The 19,014-nt window shown below is 40.3% G+C and overlaps 2 protein-coding genes across 7 annotated transcripts in view; one reads left to right on the forward strand and one right to left on the reverse strand.

Moving 5' to 3' along the window:
- Positions 1-19,014, forward strand: part of THRB (thyroid hormone receptor beta) — a 187,931-nt gene that overhangs the window by 127,081 nt on the left and 41,836 nt on the right. For 4 of the 6 annotated variants that reach the window (XR_014540133.1, XM_083578185.1, XM_083578187.1 and 1 more), the window contains exon 5: positions 15,728-15,802. The exons of 1 other annotated variant lie outside the window; for it this stretch is intronic. Coding sequence is in view for 4 of the 5 variants with exons in the window: in XM_083578185.1 (XP_083434311.1) it covers positions 15,728-15,802 (75 nt within the window). In the remaining variant the exon portion in view is untranslated. Of the gene's footprint in view, positions 1-7,348; positions 7,877-15,727; positions 15,803-19,014 lie in introns of those variants that run through there. One more of the 6 variants, XM_083578188.1, reaches the window with a different exon arrangement.
- LOC310745572 (uncharacterized protein) overlaps positions 1-19,014 on the reverse strand; it is an 86,257-nt gene that overhangs the window by 8,657 nt on the left and 58,586 nt on the right. The gene's annotated exons all lie outside the window — the stretch shown is intronic.

Here is a 19,014-nt window from a genome sequence, read left to right on the forward strand (position 1 = left end):
AGGAGAGAAGTCTGTTTTATCTCGCTTTCCTTTGCTGCAATCCGTTTCTTTAGGCAGTTTATGTCACCAAGGTCTGATATTGGGGGTGAACCAGACTTGGATGATGATGATGATGATGATAATTTATTATTTATACCCCACCCATCTGGCTGGGTTTCCCCAGCCACTCTGGGCAGCTCCCAACAGAATATGAAAAACACGATAAAACATCAAATATTAAAAACTTCCCTAATCTGGGCTGCCTTCAGATGTCTTCTAAAAGTCAGATAGTTGTTTATTTCCTTGACATCTGATGGGAGGGCCTTCCACAGGGCAGGCACCACTACTGAGAAGGCCCTCTGCCTGGTTCCCTGTAACCTCACTTCTCACAATGAGGGAACTGCCAGAAGGCCCTCGGAGCTGGACCTCAGTGTCTGGGCTGAACGATAGGGGTGGAGACGCTCCTTCAGGTATACTGGGTAAAAAGTGCTTAAAGAAGCAGAACTCGGCAAAATAAGGGGAAAGCAGGCAAGTTTTGCCTAATTTCACAAAAAATATATTGGCTGAGTGTGCCCTGTGTCTATCTAAACAAGGAGAGCATTGCAAAGCTTTCGAACCGCCACCAAAAATACCCTATCTCTTGTGCCTACCCATCAGTTCTCCTAACACTGACATGTCAGAAAGCAGGACTATATATTTATGGCACTTCTATAGTGATATATATGCATTTTTAAAAACTATATAGGGTCTGAGTTCTTCCTGTTTTAATTACCTGTCACTGTGCAATTTATTCTTCGTATGGCAGTAGCATTGGACCGATGTTGAGGAAAGATGATTTGCTTGAGCTTCTTCCTTTCTTTAAAACATAAATGTGCATTTTTGCTACAAGTTAACAATAGTTTAGCATTGCTTGGTTTGGCCCATGGACATTTAGCTTCCAGGACTGACCTGGGTGCACCTATTGCCGTAAGCCTGATTGCATTTGCCTTGGTTGATCTCTCTCACTGATGCCAACCCACTTCCTTGCCCTCAGATGCATGCATATTTTAGAGCGTAAAAAAGGGGGAAGTAAACACCCCTTATCGCTTTCTGTAGATCGTAAGCAAGACTGTGTGTCCGAGGATCTCTGCAAAATAATCACTCGCCTCAGTCCCACGGTTCCTAGAAGGCCATTGATATGGAGGAGAGATCTAATTTGTGCATCTGCAGAATTTTGAATTCATCGGGTGCTCCTGTTTAGCAGTCAGAGAAGATTTTTTTTTAACTGCAGCGAGAATGCTTGGATGTGTGATTGCCCAACTTGCCATTCAGAAATGGGCGAACACTCTGCATGTTCTGAACTTTGTCTTTGTTCCTTCATCCTTTATTTCTGGGCAAGTTAAAACAATAACATCTTAGAGGATTATACTTTGCCAGTTGAATAATGTCTAGGACAAAAGACCATTTCTATAAAGAAGAGACTAGTTTCTATAAAACTGCAGCATTCTTTTTGTATTTTCCATCCTTATTTGTATGCCTAGACTCTTATTTATGCTTCACACTTGTGTGTGTGTGTGTGTGTGTGTGTGTGTGTGTGTGTGTGTAGTTGCTGGTCTGTGTGTTGGTGATCTCGTTTTGATTCCATTCACTGTAAAGCTGTAGTGGCTTTTCTGTTGAACTGAAGGCTATTATATATCTGCATTGTTAATATTCAGGGCAAATTACTCATGAAAGAACAGTATGTTTTGAGGGCAGCTTTTATATAAACCTTGTGTATTGTCTGTTAACTGCACCAAGCATTTATGACTTAGGTGTTTTGGTATCAATGTTTCTAATCAGAAATATTACCATAAATGTGTAATTTATCAATCGGAGGCAATATAACAGATTATACTGCGAGGCTCTGAGACTAACTGAATACTTTGCACTTTCAGAAAAAGTGATATTTTAAATTACCACAGAGTGTAATTAATGACTTTATATTGTCTGGGTAAATAAGCTCCTGCAGGCAACTTTTTGATAGTTCTCTACCTGCACTTTTTACTAGTCGTGTTGGGAACATTGTGAAACAATCTGCTGCCCGCTCTTATTTTAGCTATTGATCTGATCTCAAAAGAAAAGTGTGAGGTTCATTTTGATGCAAGAGGGTGAAATTGGTTACCGCTGGACCTCCCAGATTACTCAGTGCATAGATATTCAGAGCTCATAAGAAATTATTTTTAGACCTCTGTTTACATCTTCTGTGGTATTCATTGCTTCAGGTTACATTTACTGTAGGCTTCTTTGGTTCAGCCAAAAGTTTCATTATAATCACTGAACAATTTCTCAAGACTGATATTGCACCCATTCTTAGAGCCTTATTCCTATAGAGGAAGAAGCCTAGGAAGAAAAATGATCCACTTGATCCTGTTGAAAATGTGAAATATTGCTCCCTAATAATTGAGAAGGTAATGGAAAGGACCATGCAAACCCTTTTCTGTGCACCGTTTTTTCCTCAAATAGTTTATGCTGAGGACAGAGATGGCTTGTTGCCTAGCAGTCAGTAAGTGTTTCCTTTCCCGGAACTGGCAAAACAAACAGATGGGGCTGAAATTCTATGGGAGTAGTAACTCACCCGCGAGGCATTTTTGCTATCTGAGGCATCTGCTGCCTTGCTCTCCCAGTCACTGCCCATCTCATCTTTGGTGGGATGTAGAAGGCATATAAGTTAGATTTAACAGCTGTGCACAGGGTGCCCTCCCTCCTGAAGCTACAAAAAAACACCCACACCCACATCTCTCCTGTTAACTTCTGGAACAGGAAAGCTCTTAAGTTTTGGGATTTCAGAATCACATTTTTCATCTTTTCTTTCATGTTGTTATAGCTTTCATATATATCTTTCATTGGGGGTTAAAGAAGATATTTTAGAGCCCTCTTTCTTTGTTCCACACAGGTACCCAGTTGATGCACAGCCTATCTCTGATACACGCAATAGATGATGCCACCCAAACTAAGGAAAACAGCTGTTTTCACTGTCCCCCGTTTTTATTAGTTTTTTTAAAAAAAGAGGCAAAAATCTCAGTAGCGCCATAGTAATATGAATTTGTAGTTCAGCTTCTCCTAGAGAATCAGTGCAAGCAATAGCATTCAAATAAACGTTTAACGGTATTAATTGAAAAGACAATCAAAGAAGAAAAAGAGAGAGAGGCAGAGACTAAAAGAGAAAGATGCTCAGTGTTCGCATGTGAGAATGGGCTCAGATGCACACACATGAGATGTGGTCCTTCCCCACATGGTCACTGCACCTGTGCACTGGGAGTCCCCATTGGCTCCCCTTTCCCACTCAGTGTGCAAGAAGCGCAAGTACGCATACAAATACCACAATGGGCTCTTGTGGGAAATGGAAAGTCTATGACCTATTAACTGAGTGAAGGGGGAAGGGCATGCATAGACCTCTCATTTCCCATAAAAGGCACATTGAGCTGCCTAGGTGTACCAGTGTGCCCAAACTGAGGAGGGGAGTGAACCCATTCATGTGTGGGGAGTGATTGTAACCAATGGCCACAAGGATTTCTCCATCTGCACATGGTGATGGGGGCTAATTCTCAGCATACAAAGGAATATGCTCGTGTGTACATTGTTGTAGGCATGAGACTGGTGCAAACATTCACTACATATTTTTTGGTCTCTAGATCCACTTAGAATAATATACGGTATGTTCAATTTTGTTTCCCTTGGAACTTCATTGTTAATTGTTTCAACTAATGAATCTTGCGTGGGAGGGGGAGACACCAACAAACATAATATATGCATTCGCTGTATGAACTGTGATTATTCTGGAAATCAAGCAGTTCATCACATTGGACTGCAGAAAAGTTTTGTGTAGTACAAAAGACACTACAACCTTCCCCCACAAAAAAATCCTCATGCTAATAATTCCCCCCCCCCTATATTTCATCAGTGTATTATCGTCTTAGTGAAATAGGAAATTTTGCAAAATTCAAAGCGTGTGTCTTGATGATTTCTTACAGCATCCATGTTTAAACAAATTACAAATCTGACAGCAGCAAAAGTCATGACTAACAACCCTTAAAAACTCGGGAGACTTAGATAGAAACCTCTTGAAAATAAAACCTTTCTAGCTTCTCTACAGCTTTCATCTGAAGTTGTAAATATATTGAGTGATTGGAAACAGGACCTATAAACTTTTCAGGTTCAAATCTTGTGAATAAGCACATTTTTCTCTTTTTCCATTTGCAAATGTACCCAAACCTGATAGCATGCCTATGCTTGGTTTACTATCCCTGTTAATTTCAAATGTATTTGTCTTTTTTGAGGGTGCCAACAGTATACCAGTATACCACCAAGTGTAGCAACTTGAGTGTCAGGAATTCAGCAACTGCAGGTTTGTACTGGTTGCTCCTGAACGTCTGTGAGTCTGTCCTGCAGTCAAACATAGCTATCACAAAAATCCCATGTTAACTATGCGTCAGGTGCACTGATTTATGCTTACATAAATGAATCCATGGTCAGCCAAGGTCTTCTCACCAATGAATCACTTCAGATTTTAGTTGTAGCACTTTTTGTGCCTTCCCATTTCTCTGATACCATATCACACCTTTTGTGGGACTGAGATGCTGCTTCCAACAGAGACAACCCTTGCTGTGCTTGGTTTGTTACTGCCATTCATTTGAAAAGTACGTGTTTTGCCACCTGAATCCAGAAGCAACCCAGACACAAGAGTTAGAGGCTGCAGAGGCACCAGCTGAGGAGCCAAACCCAGTTCAGGACTTTGAGCTGGCCACTGGAGATCAGGGACCGCTCCGACTGACACTGGCAGAAAGTCACACCCAGAGCAATCCCCAGACCACCAAGGCCAGAACCTAGGTCCTCACAGGTCCCTTCTCCTGAGGAGCCAGATACCTCCCACTGCACTTCACTAGTCCAGCATGAGCATGCTAGGCTCTGGAACAGACGAAAAGTGCTTCAGGTCAAAGGCTTGGCCCTTTCTGGCTCTGAAATTTTCCTTAGGGGTGAACTCTTGAGGCAGATGCTTCAAAGGCCTCAAACTGCTCCCAACCCTTTCCGGAACAAGTTGCTCACTTGGAGCTATCCATGGTCCTGCAGCTTCTGGCCTAGCCTTACCTCAGGCCTCATCCTGCCTTGCCTCCAGTCTTGCCTCGCTTCCAGACTTGTCCTGCCTTGCCTCATCTGCCACTTTCTGTAGCATCAGACCGGAACACAACATTATGTTCTTTTTTGAGGGGGAAAGGTCCGTGGCTCCTAAAGAGGTATTTAGCTTTAAAGGTGCACTCAGTGACTTGCATCAGTTTAGCTGCAGAAGCCACTTGTACAATAGCAGCCAGAGTGGCGAGGCTGAGTTGTGAAGACATGCATTCCTGACATCACCACCCTATCCTGCCTCAGCCCCACTAAGGTAGTCTGTAGCAGCACCGGTTTTTGCTAGTATACTACCACATTCTTGCTATTGTACTGGTGTACCCCATATTTTGCTAGCATAAAAGGTAAAGGGATCCCTGACCATTAGGTCCAGTCGTGGCCAACTCAGGGGTTGTGGTGCTCATCTCGCTTTATTGGCCGAGGGAGCCGGCGTTTGTCTGCAGACAGCTTTCGGGTCATGTGGCCAGCATGTCTAAGCCACTTCTGGTGAACCAGAGCAGCGCACGGAAACGCCATTTACCTTCCCACCAGAGAGGTACCTATTTATCTACTTGCACTTTGATGTGCTTTCGAACTGCTAGGTTGGCAGGAGCAGGAACCGAGCAATGGGAGCTCACCCTGTTGCAGGGATTTGAACCGCCAACCTTCTGATCAGCAAGTCCTAGGCTCTGTGGTTTAACCCACAGCACTACCCGCGTCCCTTTTTGCTACCATAGTGGTGGCATAATGCCACAGACTGTGAAATTAAGTCATGTTCAACATGTTCAGTTTCAGTTCCAACTCTATGATTCTATGATTCTAGGTTTGAGGCCCACCGACCAGTCCCGAAGTGGGAATCTACTATAGATCTTCATTCTTTGGCCTAATATCTAAAGCAACTGAAACTGGCTTTTGTGCATGGAAGGCCACTAGATTAAGATCAAGTCCACTCCTTCAACTCAACCAAAATGATATGGGCTTATCTGGTATATTTATTTTACTTTTTTATTTTACTTTATGGTGTACACAATTAAAATATGTGCAAAGGAAGGTCACAGGAAAGTGCAGTCTTAAAATAGCTGTTGAACAAAAATACAGTTTCCTTATTGCTAATGAACGTAGAAACACATTTATGACAAACACCTTTAAGGTGTCATTTTTTTTACAAAGCAAATTCCATTACAGTCACAGGAAGTTCTACTTAAAGTTCACTGCAAATTATTCTTAGTCTAGTCAGACACTTTCCTTAGGCACTTTCGCAGCCTTTATATTATTGACAACATCAAATTAGAAGAAGGTTGCAGTTGCTAATATTTTTCCTTGGCTTGCAGCTAGAAAATTATAGATTTAAAATGTGTGGCTACTAAACATGAGAGGAAGACAAATATGGGAGAATGGCTCATAGTTTTCCATACCACAATTGCAACTTGTGTGTTTCTGCTTTATAGTTAAGTGTATTGCTTACAATTACCGTTTTACATATACTGTATGTGAAGGAAAATTTCACTCAAGTGAAATGGTTGCAATTGTTCAAAACAGAATGCATAATAGATTCAAGTTAGTTTCTTGCAAATATATGCCCATCCTCATATGGCTTTTTAAAAATGGCATTTTACAGAAACATCAGCCGTGGCTAATAAAACTATCTGCATCAAATTTTCATGACTGGAAATTGCCCGAGACTTCTCTGAAGGAAACCATTACTAATATTATCTACATTGAAAGCTAGACCTTTACACGGGGTATCTTTCATGTAATTTTTTTTCATACATACATTGCTGTTGGGTTACAACATTCCACTACCTCTGGCAGCGTGTAGCTGAATATACTTTAGCGAGTCAAAACTCTGCGAGATGCTCTACATTGCTGCTGCCTGCTACGTGCGTAAGGCCAGCCGGGTTAAAACCCTCAAGGTAGGAGTGGCACCTGATTCCATCTTGCGGCCACAAAGCCGAGCAGAGAGAGGCCATAGTAGCAGGACCGGAACTGCTAAGCGTGCCCACATAAGAATGTTGGCCTTAGGTAACAGAGTGTCCCTCAGGTCAGCCTACAATAAGAACAAAGTCAAACAAGGCTGAATCCTTGATGTTTTGTGTTTTAAGCATCTGAAAATTGTTCATGACCAGCTTCGACCCACAAGACCTCAAATGATCATAGGAGCAAGGCAATAAATTGATGGTAACTTGCCCAGGGCCCATGTTCTAGACGTGGCGCTGGCGAAAGTTGCATCCGTTGGCTCTACCTGTGCACAATTAAACCTAACGGCCTTTGCTGGATTTCGTAGAAGGGAAACCGATGTGTCTAACCGCACCGAATGGAAACTGACCATGGTGGCTGAAAGTGCATTGCTGGAAAACCTCTGCGTTCTTCTACTGGTGCATTCAGGGGGCGATGCATGTGAATTCCACCCGATCGAGAGAAGTGGGGGAACATTTGCTTTCCAGAACTCCACAGCTAAACAAGATCTTGGCAATGCCAACTGCTTGCCAACCAGTGTTTGTCAAGCCTCCAGAACATGGCCTTCCATCCTGGGATGGGCTGATGCACTTTCCTGGCAGAAAATATAAATGGAATATCCTAGACATAACAGACAGGCATTTATGTAAGAAAAGGCACTGTGAAAGTAACAATATGCTGAGAATCGGACACCAGCCTACACAATTCCTGCATGCTTCGAGAGCATGGACTAGCTCAGTGATCCTGCCAGGCCACACAGATATGAATGTTGAAGGCATAACAAATGTCAAGGAATACCAAATGCAAGAGACAAAATGTAAAGGTAATTGGAATGATTATGCAAAGTGTAGCAGATCTTTATAATTCAGTTTATATGTAAACAGTAAATTGTATCATATTAATAGCATCTATAGTAATCATCAACATTATTTTTTCAAGCAATCATTATTTTAGTTTGTCTTGCCTGTTGTTTTACTGTTTAGAGTGGCTACATGTTCAGCTGCATATATTTTAGTGTTATTTTTCCTCTTTAAGAAAGCAAATGCTAAGTAGAAGCATCAAATACACCCTATCACTTTCTAGCATCATGGATATATAATTTAATTAGTTGTTTTTCTCCTCAGATTTATGGTCAGTTTGTTTACTGGCTGAATGTTAATAAGCAGTGAGCTGGCAAGAGTATATTGTGTCCTTTCTATTCTGTTTTTTCCACCTGCAGACAGCCTCGAAAGATGTAATTATTTTATCCTTTTGGCAACAGAAGTGGTGTTTCATTTATATGCCTATTTTATTTTCACTGGAGTATATAATCTGTTAATGTTCGTGCCTAAAAAAAGAAGTCTCTTGTCTCCTGCTGTGAAAGGAGGGGCCCAGTAGTTGTTTTCTTCTACTTAAATCCTTGCGTCACATCAGGAGGAAAGATTATAATGTCACAAAGGCTATCACCTCATGAAAAAGTTAAACTGGTTTAAGCACCTGATTTCTTCAGATTTGGGAGCCCTTTACCTCAGAATGCCTCCTTGCTAACAGATGTCAGGTGTTGATCGCTTTAACATCTTACTGAGGGCTGTCAGAAGACTCCCAGACAGTTCCACCAAGGCTTCTGTTATTTTCCATCCTGTTTCATTGCTAAATGTAAGAAAACATTTTACCCCAAAGAGGATAAATAAGAATTGTGAAGTGATAAGCAGTCTAATTAGCTAATATCTATTAACATGTGGCTAGACACATGTGAGCCTAATGAATTTGGTGGCCTTACACACGGGGCTATTCCATTTATTAACACTAACGGTTGAAGCTAGCTTTTGAAAATTGTATGAAAACAGGCTTTGAAGTGAGATTTTCGCTAACTGGGTGTTTTTATAAATGCATGCCTTCGCATTTGTTTCAAAAAAGTCAGCTAGCTTGCTTCATGCAGCTGTTAACGGAAAATAAAAATGAGAGAGTGCCACTTTGAGAAATTTAGGATTTGTGAAAAATGAACTAGCGGGTCAGTTTAGCAAAGCAAATGCCTTGAAAATATAAGTCAGTTGGTCTTATTTATAACCAATAATCCGCATATCAGTGGTCACAAGCCTGGTTTACTCAGTGGAACATCAATGTATATGGTGCGTTTTATATTAGTTAGTAACTATTTTCTTTCATCGTTAGCGTAATTGGTGGTTTTTCCTTAGGAACATATTAGGCTTTCTGTAAGGGGAACAGGACCCTTCTAACTTTTATTGAGGACACCTGTACCTCTAGAAGTTGTGTTAAGGAGAGACCTGTGGTAAATTCAGTTTTCTACATCATAGTTGTGGGAGAAGTTGCATTTAGTCCTATCATGTCTTGTAGACGATTGTTAATTCTCGGGATCTTCAGACTCTAACCATCCAAAGTAGGAGCCTTGATAGAATCTTACAGTGAAAAACCATCCCTAGGTATATGCCCTCATTTCCATGGAGATACATGGTTTTATTTCTACAAATTATAATCTAATAGTAAGATAATGACATTTAGTTGCTTAGAAATAACATAGGAATTGACATGGTTCAAATACTCTCAAGTCTCTTGTCTATTATTCCCGGTTTATTATGTCTGTGGTGCTCTGTTAATTATCGGTGTGAAACTGGAGAAACTGAATAATATATTACGGCAAGCTATAATATACATCTATAATATTGCATCTTATATGGGACTATTTTCAGTCGGCTCTTTAGGGTTTGTTCCCCTTTAGAGATGCGCATAACAACAATACCTGTAGCTTTAAAAGGTGTAACGTTCAATGCTGCTTTTATGATACTCAGACTGTGATCCTATATTACTCACTGGGAAGCAAGTATCATTAAAATCAGTGGGGCCTACTTCTATGTAGATGTGTATAGGATTGTGCTGTAAACGAAATATTCAGGTCAGGAAAAGCATGTTTAATGCAAAGTGCACATGGCCATCAAAAGCTTCCTTTCTGCCCTGAGTTATCACATCCTACATGTGGACAAGACAAAGGTATCTGTCTTTTGTGCATTAAGTTTTACTGAATGTGCTTTTATAACACTATTGTTAACTTCTGTCTTGGAAAAAAGAGTAAGAGTGTGTCAAGTGGCTTTCAGGTGGCATGGGCTTATGCACTCTGTAACTAAGAGACACAAAGTGCAGTTCACAAATAGGCAAGAAATATACCTTCTGAGCGCAGCTAAAGTGCTGTTTGCGCTTAGCAGAAATAAAGACATGGAAACCAGCAAACCCAGAGCAGTGCTTACTGTAGATTTGGGTATTCGGTTTGCATGCATCTTTGCGGATCGTATGCGATGATAAATGTGTTTGCTTGAAAATAGGTTACATGGGCTAGCACACTAGTGCTCTAAAAGGGTGGTGGTCCACTTACTAACTGCTATTGCAGCTGAAGCACAATTTTGCACACAAGAAGCAGGTGGAACTTGTCACCCAATAGTAACTGGATTTCATGGCTTCTATGCACTAAAAAGGCCCACTGGATTCTGTGCAAGTAAGCAGAAGAGAACTTTCCCCCATCTTTTCTCTGCCCCTACAAGGACCCTTCAAAAACACAGTTGGACGTTTGGCCACGGGGGCCAGTGCTAGGAAGATTTTATCAGAATCTATAGCCCCATGGTAGCCATTGTAGAGACCTCCACATGTTGCAAACTACACCCCATCATCCCTGGCCATGAACCATGGTGACTGGAGCTTTGGGAGTTGTTCGGAACATCTGGTAGTACCACACTGGGTACTCCTACTATAGGCTGTTGCTTCATCACAGCACCTCATTAAATCTGGTTTTTTAAATTTGTTTGAAAAAAGCTTGCACATGTTCATTGGCAAGAACCACAACTTCCTTAGGAAACTGCAGCTTATCAAAAAGTGGAAACTTCCTGCCATGTGCAAAAGAGACCGTGTGTGTGTGTGTATTTGTATGTGTGTGTGAATCTGAAGTTTGTGCTTGTACCAACAAACCATGATTGTTATCATATCTGAGTCAGGCCACTATCCTGAATAACTTGATGGTTTCATCTCCCCACCCTTCTGAGGCTCATGCTATTGATATTGCCTCTTCATTGCAAATTAAACCAATTGTAGCTGATTCAATTTGGATCATATTTTACTGGCCATGGATACCATTAGATATTCAACAAAATTCTTATGTTTACATTACAACCTTTAGGTGTGCAATTTCCCCCCGTACTTTATAAACTGAAAAGCTGAATTGCCTTCATCTTTGTTCCCGGTCTTTCCTGCTATTGTATCTATATGTCTTTCAGCAGCCACCGAGGCTTACTTTTTAAATCAATAATGGAATCTGATCTTATAATAATAGGAGAATATGAAAATAATAAGAGAAAGGAGCATCTTGCAGGCCGCTAGCTGCCTCCCCTCCCAGTGTTGTAGTCAGATGTAATTTAATGTAGGGATGATGCGCAAACTTTAGCGTACTCATGAAATGACTGCTATCACCTCTCTCTTTCCTTGCCACAGGGCTCAGAAACTTACCTTGAATGGTAAAAGAAGGCAGCAGAAACAGTTGGCATTCCCCCAAACCCTAAAGGAGCATCTTTCCCAACCTAGGATGGGGTCTGTGGGTTGTAGTCAATGAGTAAACCCATTGAAATGAATGAAAATGTCTTCATTAGGTTGATTAATTTCAGCCAGTCTACTCTGAGCACAGCTTAGTGGAATACCTCCCGTAGTCTGCATCCTAGCTTGGGCAACCCCCAGAAGCTCCCCAGGGAAATTAACAAAGCGCACACCGCCATGCTCCATTAGCCAGTCCCAGCATACTACAGTGGTACCTTGGGTTAAGAACTTAATTTGTTCTGGAGGTCCATTCTTAACCTGAAACTGTTCTTAACCTGAAGCACCACTTTAGCTAATGGGGCCTCCCGCTTCTGCCGCGCCTCCACCGCACGATTTCTGTTCTCATCCTGAAGCAAAGTTCTTAACCAAGGTACTATTTCTGGGTTAGCAGAGTCTGTAACCTGAAGCGTATGTAACCTGAGGTACCACTGTATCTGGAGGTGAAGGACAGACTGCTTCCTGGCAGTTACAAAGGGTTTTTGGAGGACCTCAGAAGCCCAATGCTATCCTGTCCTCCAGTTCCACACTTGGTATGTTTTGGCAAAAGGTCATAGTGCCCATCACTCAAAACGGCCATCTCAACTCCCACCTGTCCCTCCAGCTCTGGAAGAAAGGCTGGGCCTAATAGTAGCCATATTCTGAGTACCTCAGTAGTCAAATGTGACTACTGGTTAAATGAAGGTTAAATGTAACCTTCCCAGCCAGAGCAGGGAGTGACAACAGAGCACCAAAACAGCAAGCCCCCCCACTCTTCGCATCAATCCTGGTGCTCAGAAGTGCAAAGTCGACCATGGCAAGTTGTGAGCCACTGGTATCTTTTATTACACCAAGCTTTTTCTGTGTAGGAACAAGTACATTTCCAACACGTGCAAAATCATATTGGGCTGTGGATGGCTTCTGGACAACATGTTCTGCCCTCCAAATGGAAATTACAGCCTTTTAGTTCATGAATTGTCATAGTTATTCAGGAACCTATGTCCTTCTACCATCCATTACGCTTTGTATTTTAAAGAACCTTCTACATTTTAATTCCCTTTCTGTATAATCTTGGGAAATGAACATAAAAGCAGATATATTTGCGAAATTGCTGTTGGTGCCATTTATTGTTCCAGATGCTTTGAGGCAAATTACCTCAGCGTAGTTAGCTGGCCATTTATTTATTTATTTATTTAAATAAATCTGTTACATGAGTAAAACCAGGGCTAATCCGGCACCTGAAGTAGGGAGTGAGTTTCCACAGATCATGAAACTAATTTTTTTGATGGGCCAGAGAGTAGACTTTTCCTCCTAAAGCTTATTTTTCACTCCTGATAACCTCAGCTTACTCTTGAGTCTGCCGATGCCTCACCTTTCTGTGCGGGTGATGCCATTTTTGCTACATTTGCACAAAAAGGTGACAACTTCTGTCAAAAATAGAGCGGACAATAATGATCTCCTCACACCTGTTCCAAGTCTTCCAACCAACACAGTTATAAAAGTATCTTATCATTGCTGCCATATTACATCTTCTTTTTCCATTGTACCACATATTTCCATATACCACACAGACAATGCCACACAGTGTACAAAGACCATTGTATTATGCAAGTAAGGATGGCAGAACTTTTAAATACTTCTTTTAAAATAAAAAAGCTATACTTCTACAGCTGTGTCTTAAGGGTCAGATTCTGCAGATTTCCTCAAGCATCTTTGAAAGTCGTTTTAATTTTAACAGTGATGGTGCAGCCTACGTTTCTACGGTAACTGTCTACAGTACCAAATTCAGATCTGAAATATTCACATATTTCAAGTGGAAACGTCATACACTTCAGTTCTTGTTTAAGCAAGCATTTTTAAGAAGTATTTTCTTGTCAAATGTTTTATCCTTGTTATACTACCAGCTTTTGTCATGTGGCTCAGCCCTTACGCAGTAAAAATATAAAAGTTTGTCCCCTTAGCAAAAGTACTCCTCATATATTCATTAAAAATATTTTTACGTGTCCCCATAAAAAATTAGAGCATCAGAGAACATTAATTGAGAGAGCAAAACATTAACAGATTCTACTCCATATTGTGACTATTGATTTCCCTTCAGCGGGCTCTGCGTTTACAGCAATTGCTGTAGCATAACTAAGAACTAAATCAATTGTTCTTTTTCAAACCGATGTAAAATTAATTCGGTTTGCAGTCTTGTTCTTCTAAGAACAGCACATTTCAGAAATATTTCATTTCATTTTAGTTTTCAGATTCCTTTCTTGAATGTGCTGAGGAGAGCCAATTCTGTTGAAACTTGTGTAGTTTATTTAAATTGTTGTTTGTGTTTCATACTTTAGTTAATTGTTTGTTCTATTTTGATGGTTGAAGTCACCTTGATAATTTATTGAATTACCTAAATGAAACGACCCTGAGAGCTTGTTGAATGGTCTGTGTGCTGAATGTCTAAGTAAAATGAGTATAATAATTTCAGCTCCCTTTTCTATCTCGTATCTTATATATCAGCAAATATGCTTTATAGCAAGTTGGTCCCACATATTGTATTTTAAACAGACTTGATATACAGCTTTCAGGTACTACCAATTAGTTGCGTAATTAACAAATGTCTATTTAAAATAAGCTCACTTCTTGTGTGCAGTCCACACAAGGCTTACTTTATTTATCTCTTTACTTATTTAATGGCATATTTGTTGTGGAAAACAAATGCATAGTTTTCCTTTTCCCCATTTTATCTATACTCATCCCAACAAAGATGCCGATAAAAAAATCTTAAATGATATTCCCAGCTATGGCTGTACCTTGGCACTTGATATGTATCATTTTAGCTCATGCGATATACCAAATAATGTGTGATGCACCATTTTTGTCTTAGGCAAACTAAGGCTTGAGGGCCGGATCCGGCCCAATCGCCTTCTAAATCCGACCCGCGGACGATCCCAAAATCAGCGTGTTTTTACATGAGTAGAATGTGTCCTTTCATTTAAAATGCATCTCTGGGTGCAGAGAAAAAAAAAATAGTCCGGTCCCGCACAAGGTCTGAGGGACAGTGGACCAACCCCCTGCTGAAAAGGTTTGCTGACCCCTGTCTTATCTAGATACTGGAATATTAATAATTATTTGTTTGGTATAAATATTCTCAGGAAAAGTAAACTGCAACTTCAACCATTTCACAATGGCAATGTTTAGAAGTATTAAGATTTCTTGCTATAACATGATTGCCCCTATTTGCCTGTTAGTACTTAACAATTTTTTTTAAAAAAATTATAGCAACTAATGGTTAGAAAATTCAGGACACCATCCAGCTAAATTTAGGCACAGTAAGGTTCTCCTGGGCAGTATCCAAGTAAATAATTGTGCATGTGGAACAGCTTACACTTGTGCAACAGAACGTTCTCTTCTCTCAGTCCTCCATCCCCAACGTGTGCTCCAGAAGGTTCAGGGAATCTCCAGAACCGATTTTAGGAATGCATAGAGGCGAGGAGAGCAGGGCAAATTCCCGGTGCGCAAGCAGAAGCCATTCCATTTGCACAAGGAATTACTAAGCAGTATTTTGGGTACCACCTTACTGTTTCAATAGGTGAGAATTGGATGTTGGGTTAACTTTCCCATTGAATTCAGAAAGAGTTAACTTTGGCTTAATCATGCCATCTGTATTTAAACTGAAGAGTGTGTGTGTGTGGTTCCATTGCTGTACAGTCATACCTCATGTTACGTTTGCTTCATGTTACGTTTCTTCAGGTTTCATCCCGCTGCGACCCAGAAGTACCAGAAAGGGTTACTTCCGGGTTTCGCTGCTCGCGCATGCGCAGTATCGCCAAATCACGCTTTGTGCATGCGCACAAGCGCCAAATTGCACTGCGCACCTGTGCAGATAAGGCGCTTCAGGTTGCGTGCTTCCCGTTCGCAACCAGAGGTACCATTGTAATAGAAAACAGAAACATGTTGGTTGGCAGATGTTTTCTAAATCTCAGTCGCATTATACATGTGCAATGCACACAAAGAGCACTCCACTTCGCTTGGAAGTGGATGGAAAAACTCAAGTGATGTTGAGTGCAGTCATGTCAGCCAATCTACTTTCCCTGCAGGAGGCAAAGGATTGCTTGCTTGGTTATTTTATTTTATTTTTATACAGAACTGAAATCTTTTGAAGTAACCACTCCCAAAATATGGATTGACTGCCTGCCTCCCTACATGGATCATATATTAGGTGAATATTAGTACTTTTAAATAAATATATCTTGCTTATACCCAACAGAAAAACTTAACAACAAATCAAACATGTCCACAGACTAGGAAGAGCAAATAATCCTGATTTATTTAGTGTCAATATTATTATTTTTATCAAAACAGAAGAAAACAACAGCATAATCAGGAAAGGTGTCTTGGCGTAAAATAAACTGAAATGGAACAGGAGACGTTTCTGGAGGACAATGTTTGGTTTCAAAGTGAAACCTTAACATTCTTGAGCTTTTAGTAAACACTTATTAGTGGAAAAGTCAGAAAATGGCGATGGATGACTTTCAGCGCTGAAAATTATTTGTGCCTAAGCAACAGAATCAAAGGCTTCATTGTCTTTGATAGGAAGATGTCAATTCAGTTTTAAGATATAAGCTGTACCAAGTTTTTACTCAATTCATCTTTCTTTTTAAACCAGGTTATTTATTTACTTTTGTAAAAAAAAGAAGCAGACCTTGATATACATTTTTAAATTAAAAGCTCTCAATTTAAATATTTCAAAATGAAATATAAATGTGAAAAACAACACGCAATGAATGGTTTTAATCCACTGTACCTCCGATGCAGAATGGCTATCAGGCACAAAAATCCATAGTGGAAAGTAGTTCTTAGACGCTGTTGGATAACCTTCATCAAAATAAAATTTTAAAAATGGCTTGGATCCAGAAATCCCCTTGTCTACCTGTAGTACCTCCAGTCCTTCGCAATATCTCTTCTGAGAGTCGGATGACCTTTCTGAATGGGGTGAACATTCAGACACAGAAGTGTGTGTGTTAAAGGGGAAGAAGGGGGTCACACAAAATCAGGAGGCTGAAACTTCTGTGAGCAGGAACATCTCTGGATCCAAGCCTATAAAAAGTAAAGTTGACAAGCTCCCAATTTTTGACACTCGCTTTATTCCATGTGAAGTGCCCCTCAAGAATTGTCCTTGTTCATTTTGGCGCATGCAAATGAAAACCCAACTGTAATAATAGACCGAAAATAATGCCTTAAGATTCTTATTGGACAGCCTATGGTTTTGTCCTTCTGAAGAGTTAGCAAAGCAGGTTTTTTCCCCCAAATTATGACAGTTGTCAGGGAAAAGAAGGAAGAAATATGATAAACTTCTTTCTAAAAGCGTTTGAAAACATAGTTGCTGATTTATATGCAGTCATTATTTTGTGTTTACAGTCACTCCTTTAACCCCTATTAATTGAGTAAATTTCAAATTTTCGGAGAACTGTTTGATGCCAACAAAACAAGAAAAACAGCAAAAATTGTAAGAAGTTTTGCACTGTTACTGTAATAGTGGCATTCGTTAAAATTACTTGAGACCTTTATTTTAAATGCTGGTTATAAGAGCTTGTGTGTGACCTGAAATGAATATGAGACATTCTTATTTTTAAAGTTGAGGAGGCTTTATCTAATTACCGACTCCCTTGCATAATGATTTTGAAATGTTCGTAGCATAAGTGTGTGAATGAGACAGATGTAGAAACTGCCAGCTCTTCATTATTGAATCATAGGAAAAAAGCAATTTAATGAAATGTAACTGGCAAACCAATTAAGCTTAACTTTAACATCTAAGCACTATTCTGTTGCTGATTAAGATGGCTTGTTTTGAAATTTCCCACCTGTTGAATTCAATAAAAATTGCTTACTGAAATCACTGAAGTTTGAAAAAGCTGCTTTCTTGCAAATGTGTTAAATTAGTGAGCAGCGGGGAGTTTGGCCTATGTGTATGTAAGGCATGAAAGGTTTACGCAAATGATTCTGTCAATCAAAATCAATAAAGCAGATGACAGATTTAGACGCTAAATTTTTCCAAAACAGGACATACTGCTTGAGTCATCAACATAGCACTATTGGATTTCCTAGGAGTTAATGCTGAAAACCAGGATTATTGATTTTTGGATTTTGAACATATCGTCTCAAGGATTTCCTGAGTGTACTTTGTGATGCTTCACACTTAAGTTGACAACACCAGGGGCATTTCTGTGTCCTTGCCTTTGTAATCGTTTTCTAATCATACTGAAAGGAGACAGAAGTAGCTTTATAAAATTATTATTCCACCCCCCAAACTCATGGAACGGTGGGGTTGTCTGGGCATTGCTTCTTTGTCTGGTGGCCAATGTTACCTGCCACCTTCTGGAGGAATTAACATACAGTCACAGATTAAGACCTTTGACTGTTATAAATCTGCTTTCCAATATGTTTGACTGGCAGGAGAGCTCTCAGTCTATCCCTAATATAAATAGGGTATTAGCACATCGGGCACCGCTCTAAAGTTAAACATACAATTTTGCGGTCGACTTTCCTGGGTGTTGTGTATTCATCTCTCTTGCCCACCCCATGCGTATGCAGGCTTCCGTGTGTATATGCATGTGAGCGCATGTGTGCATATGTAAAATATAAGGCTGACGATAGGATAGCAAAATGAACTACTGTATGCAAGAAATATATGAAGCTCGCCCGGCTGCCAGCAGCAACTGCTACATGCAGCCCTCTGATTATTGCACTTATATCGAAGATAGTCAGAGTTACAGCAGTTGCGATGCTCAGGTCCTGCACAATAATAACATCTATATGGAACAGGCCTGGGCGGTGAATCAGCCGTATACCTGTAGTTACCCTGGAAACGTTTTTAAAAGTGAGTACTCCGACATGGACGTGGCCCTGCATCAATACAACCAACCTGAATATTTCACCGAAGAAAAGCCTACTTTTTCTCAAGGGCAATCGCCATCCTACTCTCAGAAGAAAGGTAGGAAGTGCCATTTTTTGTGGATTTTCTGTTTGTGACAAAAAAATAAAATCCACCTGAATTTTGTCCGTTTGCTTGCTTTACACCTGCAATTTTTCTCCGTTGGCTCAGTTACATCTTTGAATGTGAAGACTGCCTATTGAGAATCGAAAGCAGCAGCAGCAGCAGCGACAGATGTTGCTAGGTGATTGGGAAAGGGTGTTTTTTGAGGGGGCAACGGGAGGTGAAAGACAAAGACTTGCCATTACTTTTACTTTAATTTCAGAAAGCTTATGTATATACGTATATTTTTGTGTTGTTAAGCCTGTTGTCTAGATATATGTTTGTGCGTGTGTTGGCTGGTACGTTTTCAGATTGACTGGAAAAGTTTCTCCTCAGCAAGGTTTTCATTATCGACTCATAACATTGCCAAGATGTATTATTTTCTTTATTTTTTGCAT

Source organism: Podarcis filfolensis, assembly GCF_964270895.1.
Source record: "Podarcis filfolensis genome assembly, chromosome: 12".
Classification (NCBI taxonomy): Eukaryota; Metazoa; Chordata; class Lepidosauria; order Squamata; family Lacertidae; genus Podarcis; species Podarcis filfolensis.